At 49.6% G+C, this 21,202-nt stretch overlaps 2 protein-coding genes across 4 annotated transcripts; both read right to left on the minus strand.

Annotated features, from left to right (window-relative positions):
• Positions 1-13,099: 13,099 nt before the first annotated feature.
• On the minus strand, positions 13,100-16,125 carry LOC100191649 (uncharacterized). The gene is made up of 6 exons (NM_001137078.1): positions 16,006-16,125; positions 15,797-15,911; positions 14,179-14,530; positions 13,635-14,082; positions 13,511-13,554; positions 13,100-13,402 (listed from the first exon to the last, which is right to left on the minus strand). The coding sequence occupies exons 1-6, from the start codon at positions 16,037-16,039 to the stop codon at positions 13,355-13,357; spliced, it is 1,041 nt and encodes a 346-aa protein (NP_001130550.1). The 5' UTR covers positions 16,040-16,125; the 3' UTR covers positions 13,100-13,354.
• Positions 16,126-18,945: 2,820 nt separating this feature from the next.
• Positions 18,946-20,993, minus strand: LOC100281168 (NADP-dependent oxidoreductase P2). Of its 3 annotated transcripts, XM_035962243.1 has the most exons (5): positions 20,952-20,993; positions 20,505-20,788; positions 20,009-20,365; positions 19,689-19,771; positions 18,946-19,587 (listed from the first exon to the last, which is right to left on the minus strand). In XM_035962243.1, the coding sequence occupies exons 2-5, from the start codon at positions 20,721-20,723 to the stop codon at positions 19,215-19,217; spliced, it is 1,032 nt and encodes a 343-aa protein (XP_035818136.1). In that variant the 5' UTR covers positions 20,724-20,788; positions 20,952-20,993; the 3' UTR covers positions 18,946-19,214.
• Positions 20,994-21,202: the final 209 nt, after the last annotated feature.

Here is a 21,202-nt window from a genome sequence, read left to right on the forward strand (position 1 = left end):
GCGGTGGCGTTCTTCACCAACATCATCCATCGCTTCGGGGTCCCGAACTCCATCATCACCGACAACGGCCCCCAGTTCACCGGCAGAAAGTTCCTGGACTTCTGCGAGGATCACCACATCCGGGTGGACTGGGCCGCCGTGGCTCATCCCATGACGAATGGGCAGGTAGAGCGTGCCAACGGCATGATTCTACAAGGGCTCAAGCCTCGGATCTACAACGACCTCAACAAGTTCGGCAAGCGGTGGATGAAGGAACTCCCCTCGGTGGTCTGGAGTCTGAGGACAACGCCGAGCCGAGCCACGTGCTTCACGCCGTTCTTTCTAGTCTATGGGGCCGAAGCCATCTTGCCCACAGACTTAGAATATGGTTCCCCGAGGACGAGGGCCTACACCGACCAAAGCAACCAAGCTAGCCGAGAAGACTCGCTGGACCAGCTGGAGGAGGCTCGGGACAAGGCCTTACTACACTCGGCGCGGTACCAGCAGTCCCTACGACGGTACCACGCCCGAGGGGTCCGGCCCCGAGACCTCCAGGTGGGCGACCTGGTACTTCAGCTGCGACAAGACACCCGAGGGCGGCACAAGCTCACGCCCCCCTGGGAGGGGCCGTTCGTCATCGCCAAAGTTCTGAAGCCCGGAACGTACAAGCTGGCCAACAGTCAAGGCGAGGTCTACGACAACGCTTGGAACATCCAACAGCTACGTTGCTTCTACCCTTAAGATGTTTTCAGGTTGATCATATACCTCGCACCCACGCAAAGTTTAGTCATCAAGGAAGGGTCGGCCTCGCCTCGGCAAAGCCCGACCCTCCCTCGGGGGCTAAAAGGGGGGGAACCCCCTCTGCGTCGAAATTTTCCTCGAAAAAAAGATCTTTTCTGCCAGAATGTCTTTCGTGCTTTTTGACTACTTCGAAAGTGGATCCTGAAAACGACGGAGTACACGTAAGCAGCCAAGGCTGACCGAGCCGAGGGACTCCTACGCCTCCGGGATACGCATACCTCACTCATCACCTTCTGCGATAAGTAACTCACGTTCGGATAAGTGATTCCGCGGACCGAACAAGTCTTCATGTTCGGAAGCTCTTCTGCCGAAGCGATCCTTCGAGCCTTCTCGACTGCGTCGGTGACAGAGCCCCATGGACGGGTAAGAGTGCGCGTAAGCGGCAAGGCCGACCGAGCCGAGGGACTCCTACGCCTCCGGGATACGGATACCTCACTCATCACCTTCCGCGAGAAGCAACTCTCGCTCGCACAAACATTTCTGTTACCGACAAAAAAGTCCAGATACTCGAAACAAGAGGAAAAGAGACGCATCTTTACAACACGGCGAGGGTGTGTTTTGGCCTTGGCGGCCGCAGGAAACACACGCTACAAGACAATCCGATCCTGCAGGCTCGGGTCTTGACGCTGGAAGGGAGCAGCAGCACCCTCGGCATCGACAACACTTTCGGCGAGGTCCGACCTAGCCTCGGACGGCGACACGGTCCGAAGATCTCCACTCCAAAGGACGACGTCATCGCCACGCCCGAGCCATCACTGCCAGGGTCTTCTCCGAGAATCCGGCCCGAGCAGGCGGCTCGGCTGGTCACCCCGGGGCCTCGGCCAGTTGTCCTCCAAGGACGTCAGCCCGACCCGAGGCCTCGGCTGGTCAATTCCGGCGTCGGTCCTGCTAACGGACGACCCGGCCAGGCTCCGGCCAACCAGGTTTTCTTTTCGAGCCAACTCTGCCGCTGTTCATGCTGACACCGCTACCCCTAGCCTCGGCTCATCGGAGAGCGGCCGAGGGGTTCCTTTAACTAAGCTAGAGAAGCCTCGGACAACAAGGCTGACCGAGCCGAGGGACTCCTACGCCTCCAGGATACGGATACCTCACTCGTCACCTTTACACGGGGCGACACACGCTTGGTGAAGCGGTTCAGACAACCAACAGGCGAGTCTTAGTGCTCGAAAATGAGGAAAAAACACGGCTCCGTGCCAAAATTACATACATGTTCAGGCCTCGACAGCCACAATGAACAAAAACACTGGCATTCAAAGTGCCAATACAAACGGAACTCCGGTTCCACCTCCGCAGGTACGAACAACCCCACTCGATGGGGGGGCCTGCGGAGCAACAGAAGACCGACGAACGGCACGCCGTCGCCCGCTCCGGCAGCGGCGACGACGACGACGACGACTTCTGCTCCGGGGGGCCGAACAGCGGTAGCGATGACCTCAGGGCGGATGCCGCTGCCAGGAGGCCCCCGCCCGTGCCCAAACTCGTGAGGCAAGGACGGGCAGAAGGCCGTAGAGTTGGAGGTCGGTCCGTGGGCGGCCCTGGCTATCTCATCGGCGGAAGAACCTCTTCCAGCTGCCGTGGCGGAAGCCGGCGCCGAGAGCGGCTCTGAAGCCACTCGGGTCCGAGAGCCAGGCACGCTGCAGCTGCCGGTGCAACGGACGACAACCGCCCTTCCCCCCGATCACTGAGGGAAGGAGCGGGCCACCGCCCACGCGGGGGCCGACCCCAACTCGGCACACTCCCCTCCCCAGCCCTGGTGATGAAAATCCTTGAGACTGAGGGAGGGGCAGAGGCTGCAGCCCGGCTCGCTTTCCCCCACCATCAACCTGGAGGTCACCGTCTTGGGTGACCGCCGGCGGGGGGGTGCAGCCGGGCTGCATGATGAAAATCCTTGAAGCCGAACGATGGCTGAAAGGTACCAACTCCCACGGAGTTGCGTTCCTCCAACGATGAGGCGGAAAGACGGCGGGTAACCCCCATCCGGGGGCTTGGAAGGTGGAAAGACACGATGCATAAGGGAGCGCGAAGACATGGTCGCCTTCCAAAGGGGGTCACCCTCCTTTTAAAGGCGACTCTCCCTACTTGCGCCCCCAACCGTCGCGGGCTGAGTCTTCTCCAACACACTCCAAGGTCCTCCCCTGCGGCGCGGGGGCTGGGTCCCACACGTCATGCAAACCGGCTCAGAGCAGAAGAAGCCAAACCACCGTGCGCGGTGCGCACAACCGCCCAGCGGTTACAGGCGACCCTCCACTTTTGCCCAGACCAGCGGGCGAAAGGGTGGGCAGCCATGCAGGCGGCATGCAACCGCGCCAAGTGGGCGCATTTCTCCGACTCCCAACACGCCCGGCACGAGGGCCCAGGCCCACGTGTCATGCAACCGGCGCGCCGAATGCTTCGTGCATGCAACTGCACCGCCACTTGCGCCACTACCACGCCTCCTCGACTGCGGAACCAATACCGCGACTTGAGGCGACCCAGCGCGCGACCCAGCAGCGCCAGCCTGGCGCGACGGTCAATGCGACCAAAAATGGGCCGGCAGTAATGGCGGTGGCAGGCGGGCAGGAGCAGCGGCCCCGTCGTCAGCCAAGCTCACGTCCCATCCGGGGGCAGCAAGAGAACCCTCTCTCACGGCGTGAAGACAACGCACCCGTGCTCCGTTTCTCGAACGGCTCGCGCACGCGCAACGGCCGCCCCGCCAACCACTCGCCCCGTCGCATTAACTCCGCGGTGGGACAGGCGGCGCCTCTGGCAGGAGAAGCGGGCGACGCTTCGCCTTCGCCATAATGACCGCGTCAAAAAAGGTACGCCGCGTCATTCGATTTCGTATCCTTTTCCTTTTTTCCTCTTTCTCTCTCTTGCAACAGGGACTGGGAAAGGGGGATACCCCGAAAAGGATCCTTCCCCGTGAAGGAACCAGGCTCCGAGCCTCCCTACTGATCAGAGGTTCGAAGGCTGGCCCCTCGGAAGGGTTCGACAGCCGCCTCAGATCACGTGGGCCCTACACTCACTACTGGTCAGAGGTTCGAAGGCTGGCCCCTCGGAAGGGTTCAACGACCGCCTCAGGCTACTCGGGCTCCGCGCCCACTACTGATCAGGGGTTCGAAGGCTGGCCCCCGAAGGGTTCACAGCCGCCTCAGACACAGAGCGAGGGATGACCATGGGTACGTTCGATACATAACCAAGGCTCGGGCTGCGCTCCCGAGGTACCCTAGGACATTTCCGAGACCAGCAGGAACGATCTTGTAACGGAATCTCATCAGAGGGAGGCATCGAGCCCTCGGACCCCGTCGCCAGGGGACCGGGTCCGGCAGATCACCCGCAGGTACTTTTGGGCGTGCCTCTGGGCCCCTAGCCGACCCCTAACGAACGGGGCATGGACATCCACTCGGATTACCCGCTTGCAGCTCACCGGAGACACCATGTTCGGCGCCCATCGAGGGCAACATGGCGCTTTCCCCCCTCCTCCTTGCGGAAAGGCGACACAGGGGCGTATGTAAAAAAGCCGAGTCTGTCCCTGATCGCCTCTCGCCCTGTGTAGAGGCTCGGGGGCTGCTCTCGCAAACCCGGCTCCGGCCGAACCGTTGACAGCGTCAACATACCAGCCCAAGAACTTGGGACCCGACCGTACACCCGGGCTACGGCCAGCTCGCATGAGGGAACGACCAGATCAGCCGAAGCATTACGCGAGGCATTAAGACCTCGAAGGAGTGAAACCACTCCTCCGAGGCCTCGGGGGCTACACCCGGCAGGTGCGCTCGCGCGCACCCACCGGAACAAAACGCAACCGAGAAAGGCTGGTCCCCTTGCAAAAAAGTGCGACGAAAGCCTCCAAGCGAGTGCTAACACTCCCTTCGAGGCTCGGGGGCTACTGTCGGGGACCATAATTAGGGGTACCCTCAAGGCTCCTAATTCTCAGCTGGTAACCCCCATCAGCATAAAGCTGCAAAGGCCTGATGGGTGCGATTAAGTCAGGGATCAGTCCATTCGAGGGACTCGATCACGCCTCGCCCGAGCCTAGCCTCGGACAAGGGCAGCCGACCCCGGAGGATTTCCGTCTCGCCCGAGGCCCCCCTTCAGCGGCGAACATATTTCCGGCTCGCCCGAGGCCCTGTCTTCACCAAGAAGCAACCCTGACCAAATCGCCGCACCGACCGACCAAACCGCAGGAGCATTTAATGCAAAGGTGGCCTGACACCTTTATCCTGACGCGCGCCCCCAGCCGGCAGAGCCAAAGTGACCGCCGTCACTTCGCCGCTCCACTGACCAGCCTGACAGAAGGACAGCGCCGCCTGCGCCACTCCGACTGCGGTGCCACTTGACAGAGTGAGACTGACAGGCAGTCAGGCCCGGCCGAAGGCACCATAGGAAGCTCCGCTCCACCCGACCCAGGGCTCGGACTCGGGCTAAGTCCCGGAAGACGACGAACTCCGCTCCGCCCGACCCAGGGCTCGGACTCGGGCTAAGTCCCGGAAGACGGCGAACTCCGCTCCGCCCGACCCAGGGCTCGGACTCGGGCTAAGTCCCGGAAGACGGCGAACTCCGCTCCGCCCGACCTAGGGCTCGGACTCGGGCTAAGTCCCGGAAGATGGCGAACTCCGCCCTGCCCGACCCCAGGGCTCGGACTTGGGCTCAGCCCCAGAAGACGGCGAACTCCGCTCCGCCCGACCCCAGGGCTCGGACTCCGCCTTGGCCTCAGCCGGCGGCCTCCGCCTCGCCCGACCCAGGGGCTCGGACTCGACCTCGGCTTCGGAGGAGCTTCCACATCGCCCAACCTAGGGCGCAGACCAGCCACGTCAATAGGAGGTGCCATCATCACCCTACCCCGAGCTGACTCGGGCCACAGGGAACAAGACCGGCGTCCCATCTGGCTCGCTCCGCCAGATAGGCAATGATGGCGCCTCGCATACTCTGTGACGACGGCGGCTCTCAGCCCCCTTACGGAAGCAAGAGGACGTCAGCAAGGACTCAACCGCTCCGACAGCTGTCCCTCCGCCAGGCTCCATCGCTCCTCCGACGGCCACGACATCACACCAGCTGGGCGCCAAAATCTCTCCGGCTGCCACAACGGCATGTACTTAGGGCGCTAGCTCTCCTCCGCTAGACACGTAGCACTCTGCTACACCCCCCATTGTACACCTGGATCCTCTCCTTACGCCTATAAAAGGAAGGACCAGGGCCCTCTTAGAGAGGGTTGGCCGCGCGGGGACGAGGACGAGACAGGCGCTCGCTTGAAGCCGCTCGCTTCCTCTCCCGCGTGGACGCTTGTAACCCCCTACTGCAAGCGCACCCGACCTGGGCGCGGGACGAACACGAAGGCCGCGGGATTCCCACCTCTCTCACGCTGGTCTCCGGCCGCCTCGCTTTCCCCCCTTCACGCTCGCCCTCGCGCTCGACCCATCTGGGCTGGGGCACGCGGCGACATTCACTCGTCGGCTCAGGGACCCCCCGGTCTCAGAACGCCGACAATATCTTTATTAACATTATTATTAGTAAATGCACAAACAAATAAACTCCAACATGACACATAGATTATTTATGTATCTTTAACTAATTTATTCCTTCCCAATATGATTATCCCTATGTTCTCATGAGCAAGGAGTCACACATATAAGAAGGTTAACTCTTCCCCTTTTATTATCCACCAATTGGGTATTACAACAGTGCCTTCCAACCAGTGAACTCACCCGTCTTGACTGAAATGAACCGTGCTTTAGTTGAGATCGAGGACCTTGCGAAGAACCTTGATCACCTAGCACTGCAAACAGACTAGGAGGTGGAGCACATGGACCGTCTATACAATGTCGAATCATCAGATGCAGATGATGAGCTTCTGATTGACTATAATTTAGAGATGAATAATGATAAATCGGTTACGACGACGAACATGACTACTCTACCGACGACACATATCCCTACTAGATTAGCGTGGACCTAAATAAAGTGTTAGCAGTCTAGAACCAAGGATGTTTTAGGTTTATGGAAGTGGTAGTACTCTTTTGTATGTGAAGAAAAGACCTAGGCTGTGTGACACTAGGTGTTCCTATCATTCATGTGGTGTTCATGTTGTCATCGTATCTTTTATGTTGAGAACTTTGCAACATATCTAGTATTGAGTACTTGTGACATGTTATGTCTGTCTTCAAAACTAATCTAGCATGGTTCTATTTGTTTCAAATGTTTGGCTGACAATACAACAGTTATGCCTTTTCATGACTAATTTGATGTGCCTGCCTTATATGTACAACATGGGTACCCACTGGAACCAAGTAATGTCACAATATGACAGTTTCCTATTCTAGGAAGATGTCACTCAGTTTGAAAACATAGGTTTTGGTCCTCATCAGTCTGATATACCCACAAAGGGGTCAACACCTGCACCTCCAGTGAAGAAGGGTGGTCAATGCACAAAGCTAGCAAACTTCATGTTTGAGGAGGACATGAGGGTTTGTCATGCTTGGCTTGCTATGAGTTGTGACCCCATAGTTAACACAGGTCAGAAGCGTCAAGGTTTTTATAATCAAATTACCGAGGCATACAACTCTAGAAGAGGAACAATGCCAAAAAGGTCTATCAAATCTCTAATGAGCAGGTGGGATAGTATCAAAACACAGTGCTCTATCTCTGATGGTTACATGACAGATGTGCTTCGACAAAACCTAGTGGCCTTACTGATGCAGACAAGGTATGTGTCTATAATTATCTTGGACCCCCTGTGTTCTTCAATCGAGCTAGCTAATAATGTTTTGTAGACTTCTCTTGCAGCAACTAGGTTTGCTGCTGAAAAGAAGCCCTTCCATTTCTTACATTATTGGGCAATCTTGAAGGATCAACCAAATTGGATGGACCAGCACATGGGTCACCAAAATCCACCACCCAACCCAATCGGTACCCAATCAAATACTGTAGACGTAGATGCAGAAGAATCTGCTCCATCAAGCTTTACTTCGAAGAAGCCACTAGGTCATGATTTGTCCAAGGAAAAGGCAAAGAAGCAAAGGTCTATGGACACATCGTCGACTAATTCATAGTACATGACTCGATTGGGTGAACTTTATTTGGAATGGTTGTCTGTGTACAAATTAGTAGCTTCAACTGAGGAGAGGAAGAAGCTAAACCTGGAGAAACTTAGGATGGATTGGCAGAAATTGAAGGAGGACAAGGAAGAGGAGGTAATGATACTGACCATGGATCTTAGTAAATGTAACCCCCTACTTTGACAATACTACAAGGCTAAGGAATAGGAGATATTGGCAAGGGTTACTGGAAACTCGTCGTCAAGCAAGTGAGGAGTAAACGAAGTTTATTTTTCTTCCTGGTTGAGTATGTCATGCTATTTATGTTGGAGAATAACTACATGTTGGTGAACCATATTTTTGTTCTTGTTGTTCCAAGTTGTTTGCAAACTTGACATTTTTCGGTACATCATGCTTGAACATTGTAATGTTGGTCAACGATATTGGACTTGTTATGTTATTGCATACTTTCACCATTACACAACGACATATTATAATGCTTGGACACACATGACACATTACACATTGAAACTTGCCACAGACTGACATGACAGAACTGGTGACAAACCTAAACACATTTGATAAACACGAGACCTGCCACTATGCCATTTGCTAAATTGTCGTCATTTTATTGTTGTTGCAAACGGAAACTTGAAACTAAGCAACTCCGGAACCAAGCCGCGCCCAGTGGTGGTGGATGAGATCAACCTGCAACTGAGTATATTTGATGGGGTCTTGCAGTTCCTCGTACCGTTTGTTGATGTACTCATTGCGCTCGGCCATGGAACCATGAGTAGTGTCCGCCAATACTCCTATGTTGTCGAAGCTTGTGTTCAAAGCTGAAGGACCTTCGTCCTCTACTATCTTGTTGTGCAAGATGATGCAAGTTTTCATTATGTCTCCAATGTGTTCTGGAGACCAACCATATGCAGGACCACAGACTACAACCCATCGCTTCTAGAGCACACCAAAAGTTCGTTTAATGTCTTTTCTAGCGAACTCTTGAATGGTGGCAAAGTGTTGGGTCCTAACATCATACGAATGACGAATTTTCTAACGGACTCTTGAACGTTGAAGAACGGTGATGTTGTTACAGCTACCGGGCATGCCAAATCCAGAGGTCATACGAGGCAACTGCTTCGAGGATCATGGTGGGGTGTTTACTGCGACCGGTAAACATTCCCTTCCATGCAATTGGGCAGTTACGCCACTCCCAATGCATGCAATGACACTACCAAGCATACCAGGGAAGCCTCGTGACTCTCCAACTTGGAGGAGGCGTGTGATATTAGCAGGAGTAGGTGCTCTGAGATAGTAACCCCCAAATGCGGTTTGGATGGCAGTGCGAAAGTGTTTCAAGGCCTCATGTGCGGTGGATTCACCAATGCGTACGTACTCGTCAACATCATTGGCAGGAAAACCGTATGCAAGGTTACGAATAGATGCAACAACTTTCTGCAGAGCAGAGAGACCTAGCTCACCGGCACAGTTTGGTTGTTGAACGAAGTAAGGATCGACTTGTTGCATAGCATCAACGAGACGTTCAAACACATGGCGACACATGCGAAACCTAAAATGGAAACGACAATGGCTACAAGTCTCGAGCACATTTAGACGTAAATGTGTGTACGAATAATAAGAGATACCTCCTCCGGAATTGAGCATCTGTGTACACGAGTTGGGTGCAGAAGTAGTCCGCACGGATTCTTGCATCGCCACTCATATGGTCACGGTGGATCCGAACACGATCGGGAATGGAACCACCATAACGACGCTCGTTGCGTGCACGACGCCTCCTAAGATGCAGGACTCTTTTTCTTCCTCTTCCATTTCTTGCGCCATCCTAAGAAGAACATTGGATTCTAAGTACGGGTTCATTGTTGTAGAGCTGGGCAACTTGAGTTTGAGTGAAGTGTTCAGGGGTGGGTGCTTATTTATAGGACGAATAGGCTTCTAGGAGAAGGTAACATGGTGGCGTCCTGAACAAACCAGCGGATGGCTTCTGCAAGAAGTGTCGTGGCTTACGGTGCAAGCTAGTATATCTGGAAACAGAATTTTCATCGTGCTAAAAATTATGTGTCGTTTTACGGACAACAATTACACAACAGACACTTCAAGTCGTAATTAATATTTATAATTTCAAAAACAATTCCAAAATTATTATTATGTTACTCACGTTTTAGTTTGGAAAATATAGATTGTAAATTAATTAAATATACTATGTTGCGCATGATTTTTTTATTAGCGTGTAATGAAAACAAAACAAATAAAAACTAAATAAATGGAGAAAAGGAAGTCTATTATCACTGTAACTTTAGAGGGCCGAATTTAGTGGACGTTGCTGTAGACTGAAAAAATATAGAGGACTGAATCTTTTAGAGTGTACTGTAAAGGACAGAGAATATTTATTTAGAGAGTGAAATTTATGGGACGTTGCAGAAGACAGACTTAGACCCGTAAATCTGATAGGTCCCTCCCTTGCCTTCTCTATATGGGTACCTTGATTTTAGTCTAGTAAATGACCTCTAAGAGCTAATTTGGAAATACCATTTTTCAAGAGATTTCTATTTTTCTAAGGGAAAGTAATTTATTTTCTTTTAAGAAAATAGAAATTTTATGGGAAAATAGAGTTCCTAAACTAGCTTAAAAGGACAAAAAAATTGAAACATGCCAATGCCCCACCGTTCGGTTCTAAAGAAAGCAAAAGCCCAATAGACGACTATACAAAGAGATTCTAAAAGCTCTCCATGGTTTCATCGTCCTGTTTGTGTATTCCATCGCTTGTTACGTGTAGTCGCAGCCGACCGTCTACTGGAGTTTGCAGACTAAGGAGGTGTTTGGGAGTGAAGTTTTTTCAAAGTTTTGGAAGAATACTTTATTTTTCTTAAAAACTGTAGTATTATATACCAAAAGGTGTTTGGCAAGCCAGCTAAAATCTCTGTTTTCAAAACTAAAGTATTACAAATACTGCAGCTCTTTTGAAGTATTCTAAACTTAGGTTTATACCTCAGTTTTCTCTATAAAACGCAGCGCGCACATCTCTCCCGCGTGCAAAAAAATACTTTACTTCCAAACACCTCTATGTATTCAATATTGTGGTATTCTAAAACTGTAATATTTTAAACTGTGGTATTGTCATGACTAAAGTATACTGTAGTATTTCAAAAACCGTGGTTTTTAAAAAACTTTGTTCCCAAACAGGGCCTAAAAGTCCAATTCAATTACAATTGCAGTGCGGGAGCGCGAATACACATTGCTGTCCAAATCCAGTCCTAGTGAGCATATTATTCTTTCAATTTAATTGCTACATGAGCAGTGATCTCATATAGTTAGGTATGACAATAGACACATTTTAACTGCATGCTCGTGGGCAGGGACAATTCTAGGGAAGAGCAGAGGGGGCAATATCCCCCATAATCCTCTCTAAGTTCTATAGATGCTACTAATTTTCTTAGTTAATCATCATGTAAACAATGTAAAATATGTACTAATAGCTCCCGCAATTTGATTTGTCCCCTCTCAATCTTAAATCCTGGCTTCGCCCATCCTTGTATCCTGGCTTCGCCCATCCTTGTGAGTAAAAACCCTATAGGTGCATATTTGGGTCTGAGTTTTGTACCCGCGGGTATGTGTGTGGGTTTGATTCTCAATCCGACGAGTTTTTTCTCGTGGGTATGAAAAAGTTGTACCTATACCTGCGAACTCGTGTACCCGTATTGGATATATATGTGTGTATTTGTGTGCGCGCAGGTATACCTGCGGGGTTGTGGCACCCGCGTGTACGAATAGGATACTGTACCCGTCGCGGATAGCGGGTGCAATTTGCGAGAGCAGATTTAGTATTAACCGCGTGGGTACGTGGTTGTAAACCCTATATCCGTGGGTTTTAAATCCGTTGTCATCCCTATATATTCCCGCTCTGTCAAGTATGTTACTTTCTGCAGGACATTCATTTAGGTATTTCTTTCTTCTAACTTTTAAAATACGAATAATGTAATATATAAAGTAAATAAAATTATATTTATATAGAAAAAGGTTTTGATCTTTAGTTTATCCTAGGTCTCTAAAATATATTCTTGTTCTCGAACATTTGTTGTGTGTAAGTTTATTTTTTGAGCTAAACCACGGTAAATAAAAATGAACTGAGAGGAATACTATAGATAGTATGGCTGATAGCCAAATAATATAGCGGAAGGTTCGGGGCGGATCGGGGGAGACCGGGAGAGGCGGCGTTTGTATGGATCGACGTAACGCTGATGTTGATATGTCTCTGTGAGCGGTATCAGATCCTTAAATCGAGCTGCATTTAGTTAACGGATGCCTTTCTACCATCCCTCGTGCCGGTTGCTGTCATGCGTCAGTGGATGCCTGCCTGGATGGCTTAAACAGGGCAAAGCTGAGCAGCGGAAACCCAGAGCGAATCCAGGCAGTATCACCATGGTATTTAGCAATTAAAAACTTATATTAAGATAAGTGTCAGGAGTCAGTAGCTCTGGCCTACACCCCCGTCCGAATAGACATTCGTCAGAGTGGCCATCTCCAACCTTCTCCAGTTCTCCCCATGACGCCTCGTACATAGGAGGAGAGAGGCAGAGGGTCTAGTCTCTCCTAATTCTTTAATTACTTCTTTTCTTTGCGTAAGCTTCGTGACTCAATAATAACATATATTATGTTGTACAAATAGTCCACGAATAAAAAAAATGTTAAGTAACTTAATTATAGTGTTTAACACCTCCCCCCACACACACAACATGCACTGCACACGGCCTTTCGGTCTCACGAGTCCAATCTTCACACTGGTAGGTGCACGAAACGCAAACCCTCGCTGGACCGTGACGTCGCAACCGATCGCGGTGCGCGTCTGGCATCGCATGAGTGAGATCGGCCACGTTTCCGGCATCTCGTGCTGTTGGCACACCTCACCTTGCTATCACCTCAGCATCTTCCAGCTCTACCGATTTTGGACCACCCCCGAGATTTCGTCCCGTTTCCTCAGCTACCACTTCCTGTGAAAATGTCAGCATTCCGAACGCCGACGTTGGTGCACATGAAGCGAGATCAGAAACCAGCGTCCAGGGTGATCTGGACTGAATTCTGCCAAAGACGCAATAATACAAGGAAGCCCACATGACCACACAACACGAGCTCCTGCGTCCTGCCCCAGCAGCGGCAGCATGTGACGTGGATCGCCTTCGAGCATGCAATTGGCGAAACGCACGACGGCAAAGGGGCAGTATAAAATTCCAGCATTATAAAAAAAGAGCACAAACATCAGGGGAGGATCTTGTGCCCGGAGGAACCACGAGAATAGATAAATTCAACTATATTCAGTTGCACGGATTAGCACATGCAAAGCCGCAAACTTGACAGAGGAATGAAAGCAATCATCAACTTATGACACGCTCTTGAAGACCGTTCAAGGTCCAGCCAGACAGCAATCACACAGACAAGCTCTACTAATAACATATTAACAATTGAAAACCAAAATAAGCAACCACACGCTAACACTTCATCTTCAGCGATAGAAAAAAAAGGGGATCGAATCTGAAGTTGGTCCGGCTGTTCTAGATATCTTGGGCTACGGCAACATCCACTGCCATTTCAATATCGCCCTGCAGGCGAAGCAAATCGAACAATTGGTCAGTATAGTATGATCGAAATAATATCATTGTTGCTGTCCTAAAAGTGTTCAAATGATGAAAGCTGCTAGCTATGTTTACCATGTTCTCTTTATCTTCATGGGTGATCTCCTTCACAACATCAGCTGCAAAATACAAATAACAGTTAGCAAATGGAGCGGCACAAGCTTGTGCCATGCTTTACATTGCACAAGGGGTAGTTTACCAGATTCCTGATTTGGAAGGGCTGACGGAGCCTCGCTAACTTCCTGCTGACCCTTGGCCCCTTTCTTGGTTTCCTTACCGGTGTTCTTGGCAACTGCTTCCTTTGCGGTGGTGTTTTTGACTGGATTCCTGTTACAGGAGCCTCTGATCCTTGCACCAGGATTTACTTTCTGAATGCTCTCTTTCTTTACAGCTTCCTTGCTTTCAGTAGCATCAGAGTTCAGTGACCTTGGCTTCAGGTTACCATTCGGTGACGCATTTGTGGCAGTACGAGCAGCCTTGTCAGACTTTTTTGGTTGCTGTGAGGGCTCTGCAGAGATCTTCAGCTTCTCAAAATCATCCAAAATATCATAAACCTGGAGAATGTCCTTAACTGGGTCCTCCAATTCTGTCGCCAGGCCATGCCGTGCTACGTAGGACTTGAGTTCTTCCCTCATCCGGTCCAAAGGCTGTATAAAAACACCCAACAATCTAATCTAATCACATCTATGTAACAAGCTTATTTGATAAAAAATTAACAAAACGAATAAACAAGAGATGCCCACCTCACATTCTGATTCAAGAGCAAGCTTAAAGAAGCCCAGAGAAACCGAGTGCTTGGAAGCAGCCTCTGCCAGCCTGATCTGTGTCATCCAGTACGAGATTGAAGAAAGCGTGCTGAACTTGCGCCTTGAGATGGACATGGACACTTCTGATGTCGGGGTATCAAACCTCCCCTGGCTTTCCGACCTCTTTGACCGAACCCCAGACACCGGAGTCACAGTTCCAGAAGGTGTTGGCCTTGGGCTAGCTCCTGGCTTGGTTTGTATTGAGTGCCTCCGTGGGGGTTTGGCAGAATTATCCTTCACAGAAAGGTCTAAACACATGCTCTTGCTGACATCTGAAGATGGTTTTGCCCTATATATAAGGAATCAGATGAAGAATGTTCTCTTAGAGCAAAAAAACTAGTAGCTCATATAAACGTTGCGATGGAAGTTGAGAGGTGCCCAGCTTAAATTATAGACAATTGTAGGTAAACTGACATAACACCAAACAATCAAATGCTTAGTTTTGAAGAGATAGCCTGCACATCTCTACTGTCTTGAAGGCTGACGGATGATCTTCCCATAGACTGCTTGAAGTTTTGATAGCTCACTAGCTCGGCATCGTGATGGGTAATGCACTAGTGCTGCTGAACAAATCAATGTGCAACTACCTAGACCTACTACACCTAAAGCTGTACACGCCTCTACTGTATATGAAGGAGACCCACAAAGAAACATCACAGAGTTACCTGTCTAAATTAGCTCCTATATATTTACAATGAGTTCAGAGACTTGAGCTCAGGAATAGGCAAAACTAAGATATGGCAAGTGGGAGTGTGGGACTGCAGGATTTTATCCAGCAAATCTCAGTTAGGCAGCTGAGACTAAGGGAACATTTGGTTTCTCTGACTAAAGATTAGTCTATGCCATATCAGATGTTTGAATATTAATTATAAGTATTAAATATAGACTTGATAAATTTATATCTCAGTGTTTAGTCTTTATTAATGTAACCAGACTATATTTAATACTCGTAATTGTCTTTCAAACATCCAACGTGACACGGACTAAACTTTAGTTGAGTGAAACCATAAACCCCCAGAATAGATCTACCCCTTGTTAACTACAACAACAAGGCCTGCTTTACTGCTTATAGATTGCCAGGGTTAATTTTTCTTCATAATATTCCTGAAATGGAATTGCACCTACTACCTTTGACATGCCAACAGATGCACCATCATTACTACTATATATAGTTTCATGTTGGCTATCATGGTCCCCATTTGGTCTCGAGAAAAAACACTATCCTCAGCTACTTTCTGAAGTAGGTAGGTCCAGCAAAAACCAACTGCAGAGCTATCATCCACTGTTCAAGAACAAATTACTAACGGATTGTTAAAATTGAATAGCGTCATTTGAACAGTTGCATCTCAGTAACCGTTAGCAATTTAGCACCCCACAAAGTGGGCCTATCAATAGGCATGCCCTACTCCTGCACGACAGAACTGCTAGGAACTATATTATCAGATTTGAACAAAACACAACAATCGCGGATCCACGAGTGAAATAAGATTGCACCCATCGTAAGATGTGGAAAGGAAAGAAAAAAACAAAAGATGGCAGCAACGTGAAAACGCACCGTCGCGGAGCAGAGATGGTGGGAGGAGCATCAGCCGCCGGGGAAACGACCGCCGCCTTCCCCTTGCTCGCCGACCGCAGCGGGTACCGCAGCTTCGACGCCCTCGCCGCAGACCCTTCACAGATGATAAATAAAATCAACGACCGTAGCATGCACGCATCCGCCTGAAAACACACCGGAACAAGGTACAGAAATAGGAATCTCCGTACCGCCGCCAGCCGATTGTTCGCCGGAAGTGACCATCGAGCTCAAACCCCGCCGCCCGCTCGCGCTGAACTACCACGGAGATTGGAGGAAACCAGCGACCGGAGGTGAAACTTTCGACAGAGGTTTGGGGTCTCCGACTCCCCGTATTTGGCGAAAGAGGAGCGTATAAATAACGGCGGCGCAGCCACTCACAGAGTCACAGATGGTGTGCATACCCGCGTGCCCCCGCGGGATAACTCTTACGCCGGCGTGCGGGGCCTGTTGGGGTTTGTGGGTCCACCTGTCAGTGAGTGAGGGTGGTTTGAGTTGCGTGGCTTGCCGTATGAGCGGGACGAGGAGCGGAGCGGGGAGTGGGGCGTTACCAACCCATCCGCAGCGCCGTTTGAATCGCGAGGCGCGGGGCGGGAAAAGAGGTGGAGGGCCGGCCGTTGGCGAGGACGTCGCGTCGGCAGCGGGATTTGGAAATTCGAATCGGAGTAAATGGCGTCTGTTAATATAATGACCGGTTCATGGTGGCCTGGTGGGCCGTAAGAAATTTGGTGAAGCAAAAAGAGCAGGACACGAGGTTTTAAGGGCTGTGGGCCCGTTTTCATTAGCTGCTGGTGGTGGCAGGCAGAGCGACTGACGTTTGTGGATGGTGGACCAGCCCAAGTTCGATAAGGGCGTCCCCAACAAAGATAAGTCAGTCAGGTATTTAGGGGGTGTTTGGTTTGTAGGGACTAATGTTTAGTCCCTACATTTTATTCCATTTTAGTTCCAAAATTACCAAATATAGAAAGTAAAACTTTATTTTAGTTTCTATATTTAGCAATTTATAGACTAAAAAGGAATAAAATGAAGGGACTAAACATTAGTCCCTAAAACCAAACACCACCTTAGTAGTTCGTGTAAGCATAAGTCCTGTGTGAAAACAAGTCAAAAAAAAAATCTAAGCTAGTGTTTACTTCGTCGCTCGTTAACCTCGCGAGACGAGGCACAAATCATCGCTCGTCTCCCATCTCATTCGTCCACACGCGCAACGAGACACAAAAAATTAACTAATAAATACTCTCTTTGTCTAAAAATAGTGTTTGTTTTATCTCTTGATTTTTATATATGTATTCAACTAAATTATGATGAATTTAGATATATATAGAACACATGCATTAAATATTGTATGAATCTACTCCTTTAGTTCATAAATATTTGACACTGTTGACTTTTTTAAAAAAAATTTTGACTACTCGTCTTATTTAAAAAAATAATGAGTTATCATTTATTTTGTTGTGATTTGTTTTATCTTTTAAAGTAGTCTATGCTTGATTAAAATTTTTACATTTTTGAATAAATATTTTTGAATGAGTGGTCAAAGTTTTCGAAAAAAGTCAATGTTGTCGTATATTTGTGAATGTAGGTAGTATTAATTATTTAAAACGAATTTTAATTTAGGACCGAGGAAGTAGATAGCATAGTATAGCATTATCTATTAGTATCAACTATAAGAATGATATGGAGGCTTCCTAACTACCATCTAGCTAGGACCATTGCAGACGCCCTAATAACTGGCTTGGTCCATGAGTGGTTGTGTGCAACCTGTAGGAATGTTTGTGATGGTCTGATCGGCCATGATTCTACCCACAATTTGTGTAAAAGTTCAGAGAAGTTTGCATGCAATCACGCGTGTGCCGGCCAGCACAATACCACACTACCAGGGTGTGGTGGCATAGAAATGCTACGAGGCATTTACAAAGTTTTACTAGCATAAGAAAACCCGCTATGGTTTCAGGACAAAGAAAGCATAAGCCTTTTTTCACAGTGTATAACCCCATCGCAGTAATTACAGCCAGCACTATGCTCTGTAACGACACCTAGCCGTTTATCTCTTTTGGGAAAAGATTATATCATACTAGCTTTCCTAATTAATTGGCCAAGATCAGAGCCCTATAGTTCTTGTGGTTGCACTGTTGTCTTGAATGGTCGCTTCATGTTCTAATTAAACAATATAATTTTATCTTGTATCATAATAAAGCCAACGGTAATAAATAATAATGGAACATGAGCATGATTTATAAGTAGTATTAACCAAAATACCAGGTAGAACAATAGCAAGACTACCCCATAATTCATTTATATGCAAGATGTGGGGTAAACAAAACTAGGTAACCTATTAGATCCCATCAAGTTAACCTAAGCATGTCACAGTGATTATCAGAAATAGGAACGTTATTAGGTTAAGAAGGTGATCAAGGATACAACTTGCCTTTTACTTGCAACTCTAGGTACTTCTCTGATTGATCTTCAGGTTCCTCGTAACCTCGCTTCTAGTCGTAGCAATATATATAAACAAAAAATAGGTAAAAATAACATTACACCAAACATGAAAAAAAATTGTGTAATAATATTCTACGCGTCGCTATGAGATCGTAGGTTTGAGATGCACTAAAATCAGAATTAAAACAGACAAGATATGAAATTTCTATTTTTTTATATTTATTTTTCGACTAGAAATCGTTTCCAGATTTATTATATGAATTACAAAAGTCCCTGGACGACGACTACAATTCCCTAGAAAAGCATGGGCTATTCTATTAAAAATAGGACTTATATGTAAGGTTCTATATGCATGAGTGGACTGCGGGTTGTTTCTTAAAAACTGCAGGGGTTCTATCAAAAATGGCGCGACTACTTTTGGGCCACCTGATCACAAATCTATGGCTAGAAATAGATCCCGAACTTGTATGGCGTGACTATTTTTGGGCCTGTTTGGTTCAGCTTTTTACTGACCAACTTTTTCGAGAATTTAGCTGTGGGGAGAATCTGGCTGTGTAGAGAATCTGAGTATCATTAGGATTACGTGCGGAGGAAGATAAAGTTATTCATGGGGTTCAGGATCTATAAAATAACGGATTACTACTATTGCAACAACTCAACCGATTATATGTTTATGTTGATTTTGAATGATATAAAGCCTCGAAGCACCCCTTCAATGAATTGCTAAGGCCATCTCCAGCGGAGCATAGCATACACGTATAGATGTGCAAAATACTATTTTGTAATGGAGATAAATTAGAGTTTGAAATAGATGATGAGATAGATAGAGTAAATTAGAAAGTGGTATAAAGAGGCTGCTCCAGATAGCCTAAGGTGCTGAATGACGGGCACGGCCAGCATGCATGACAGACGAACGTACATGCTCCTGGATGCTAGCTACCTCCACGGACGACGGTTCTTTCTACGCCAGCTTAACGAGCTTCTTGCCAACGTTCTGGCCGCGGAACAGCGCGGCGAACGCCGACGGGACGCTCTCCAGCCCGTCGGAGACGTCCTCGAGCACCTGGACCTTGCCGTCCCGGACCCAGCCGCCGATGACGGCGTTGAACTCCGCGAACTTGGACAAGAAGTCGTAGGCGAAGAAGCCCCGGATGGTGATACGCTTGTAGATCACCTCCAGCAGGTCCGGCACCGCGCGCCGGGCGCCGCCCGTGTACTCGGAGATGACGCCGCTGAGCGCCACCCGGCCGTAGGGGTTCATGTTGGCCAGCGCCGCCTCCAGCATCTCCCCGCCCACGTTCTCGAAGTAGATGTCGATGCCGTCGGGGAAGTACCTGCCAGCCAAAATAATGCATGTTTCGTTTCTGTCAGCCCTGCATCTGCATGCGCAGCAGATGGTTCAGGTGAGGTGAGTGACCGGCGGCGCGGCACCGACCTCTTCAGCGCCGATTTCAGGTCAGGTTCCTCTTTGTAGTTGAAAGCATCGTCGAATCCCAGCTTGCCTTTGAGCAGATCAACCTGTGGATTCATTAACCAGCTGATTCAGTTTCGGCGCACCGGACCATTAAGACCTGAACAATTCTAGCGTATGAGTTGATAAGATTGAACGATGGCTCGCTCCTGCTTTTCGAAAACCTGGGCCACTGGGCCATTCCCATTTGCGAGACCATTTGGCTAACACGTGTACCTCAGGGCACCACAAAACCACTGTGGCGTGCTGGAGACCTGGAGTTGTTGGAGTGGAGGGCGGCATACCTTGGCTGCGGTCCCGGCGCACCCGACGACGTAGCAGCCGGCGAGCTTGGCGAACTGGCCGACGAGGCTGCCGACGGAGCCCGACGCCGCCGACACGAACACCTTCTCCCCCTTCACCGGCTTGCACACCTCGAAGAAGCCACCGTATGCGGTCATGCCGCTGGTGCCCAGCACATTGATGTGGTGGGACAGGGGGAAGCCCGCGGCGTCGTCGGCGACCTTGGACATGACCACGGCCGGGGACGGCTTGAACAGCGTGTAGTCTTCCCACCCGAGCACGCCGGCCACCTTGTCGCCCGCCTTGTACTCCTCACACGCCGACGCCACTACCTCGCCGGCCGCGTACGTAGTGATCCTCTTCACGGACGGAGACGGAGATAATAGAGTAGAAGCAGCCTTTTTTCACGTCAGGCATGCGCACGGTACACGCATGGAGTGATGGAGAACAAAGCGGGAGGGAGACTGGAGATTCGCCGCCTTTAAGCTGGTTGCTTACCTGGCCGGGCAGGATGCCTTCGACGGCGAGGTGCGTCACGCTGCTCCGCTTCATGCGGTTGAGCTGGTACGGGTCGATGGACAGGTACAGGTTCCTGACGAGCACCTCGCCGGAGTCCGGCGCCCACCTCGCCATCTCCTCCTTCACCTCAAAATCGGCCTCCGTCGGGGCGCCCTCGATGTGGTGCCGGGTGGCGACGTACCTGTTCACCACCTCCATTGATGGCAGCCAGGAAACAATGACACAAGACCAACCCGCCAAGGCTGCTGCCTGCCGGTGACGGTCTGTAAGACCGAAACCAAGAACAAGTGAACAATTGTGTCACGCGGATGCGGATGCTGGGAGGGACGACACTAGCGGATGCGTCCTAAAATACACGGACGTCACCCGTTGCCGTTGTATCCTACGAGCTTGAGCAGCTGAACAAGACGGTGCGAGGTTAGATACCGTGGGATGGCTTCCGGCGTAGATGCTGGCATGCTGCTCTCAGTTTTGTCACCACGTCTTTGGTATTGTATGTACTGACTAGCGACAGAGTCTCTATCGACCACCATGTCACACGTGTTGAGAACCAAAATGAGGACCGGACGATTCGGCCCCTTGGCCGGATGGCCCACACTGGTGGTGCGGACGGTTCGCGCGTGTGCAGAGCAGATTAGGGTTCCGAGTTTTGTGCTACGGTTGTTAGCTAAATTCGC

This window comes from Zea mays, chromosome 9 (assembly GCF_902167145.1).
Source record: "Zea mays cultivar B73 chromosome 9, Zm-B73-REFERENCE-NAM-5.0, whole genome shotgun sequence".
In the NCBI taxonomy this organism is placed as follows: Eukaryota; Viridiplantae; Streptophyta; class Magnoliopsida; order Poales; family Poaceae; genus Zea; species Zea mays.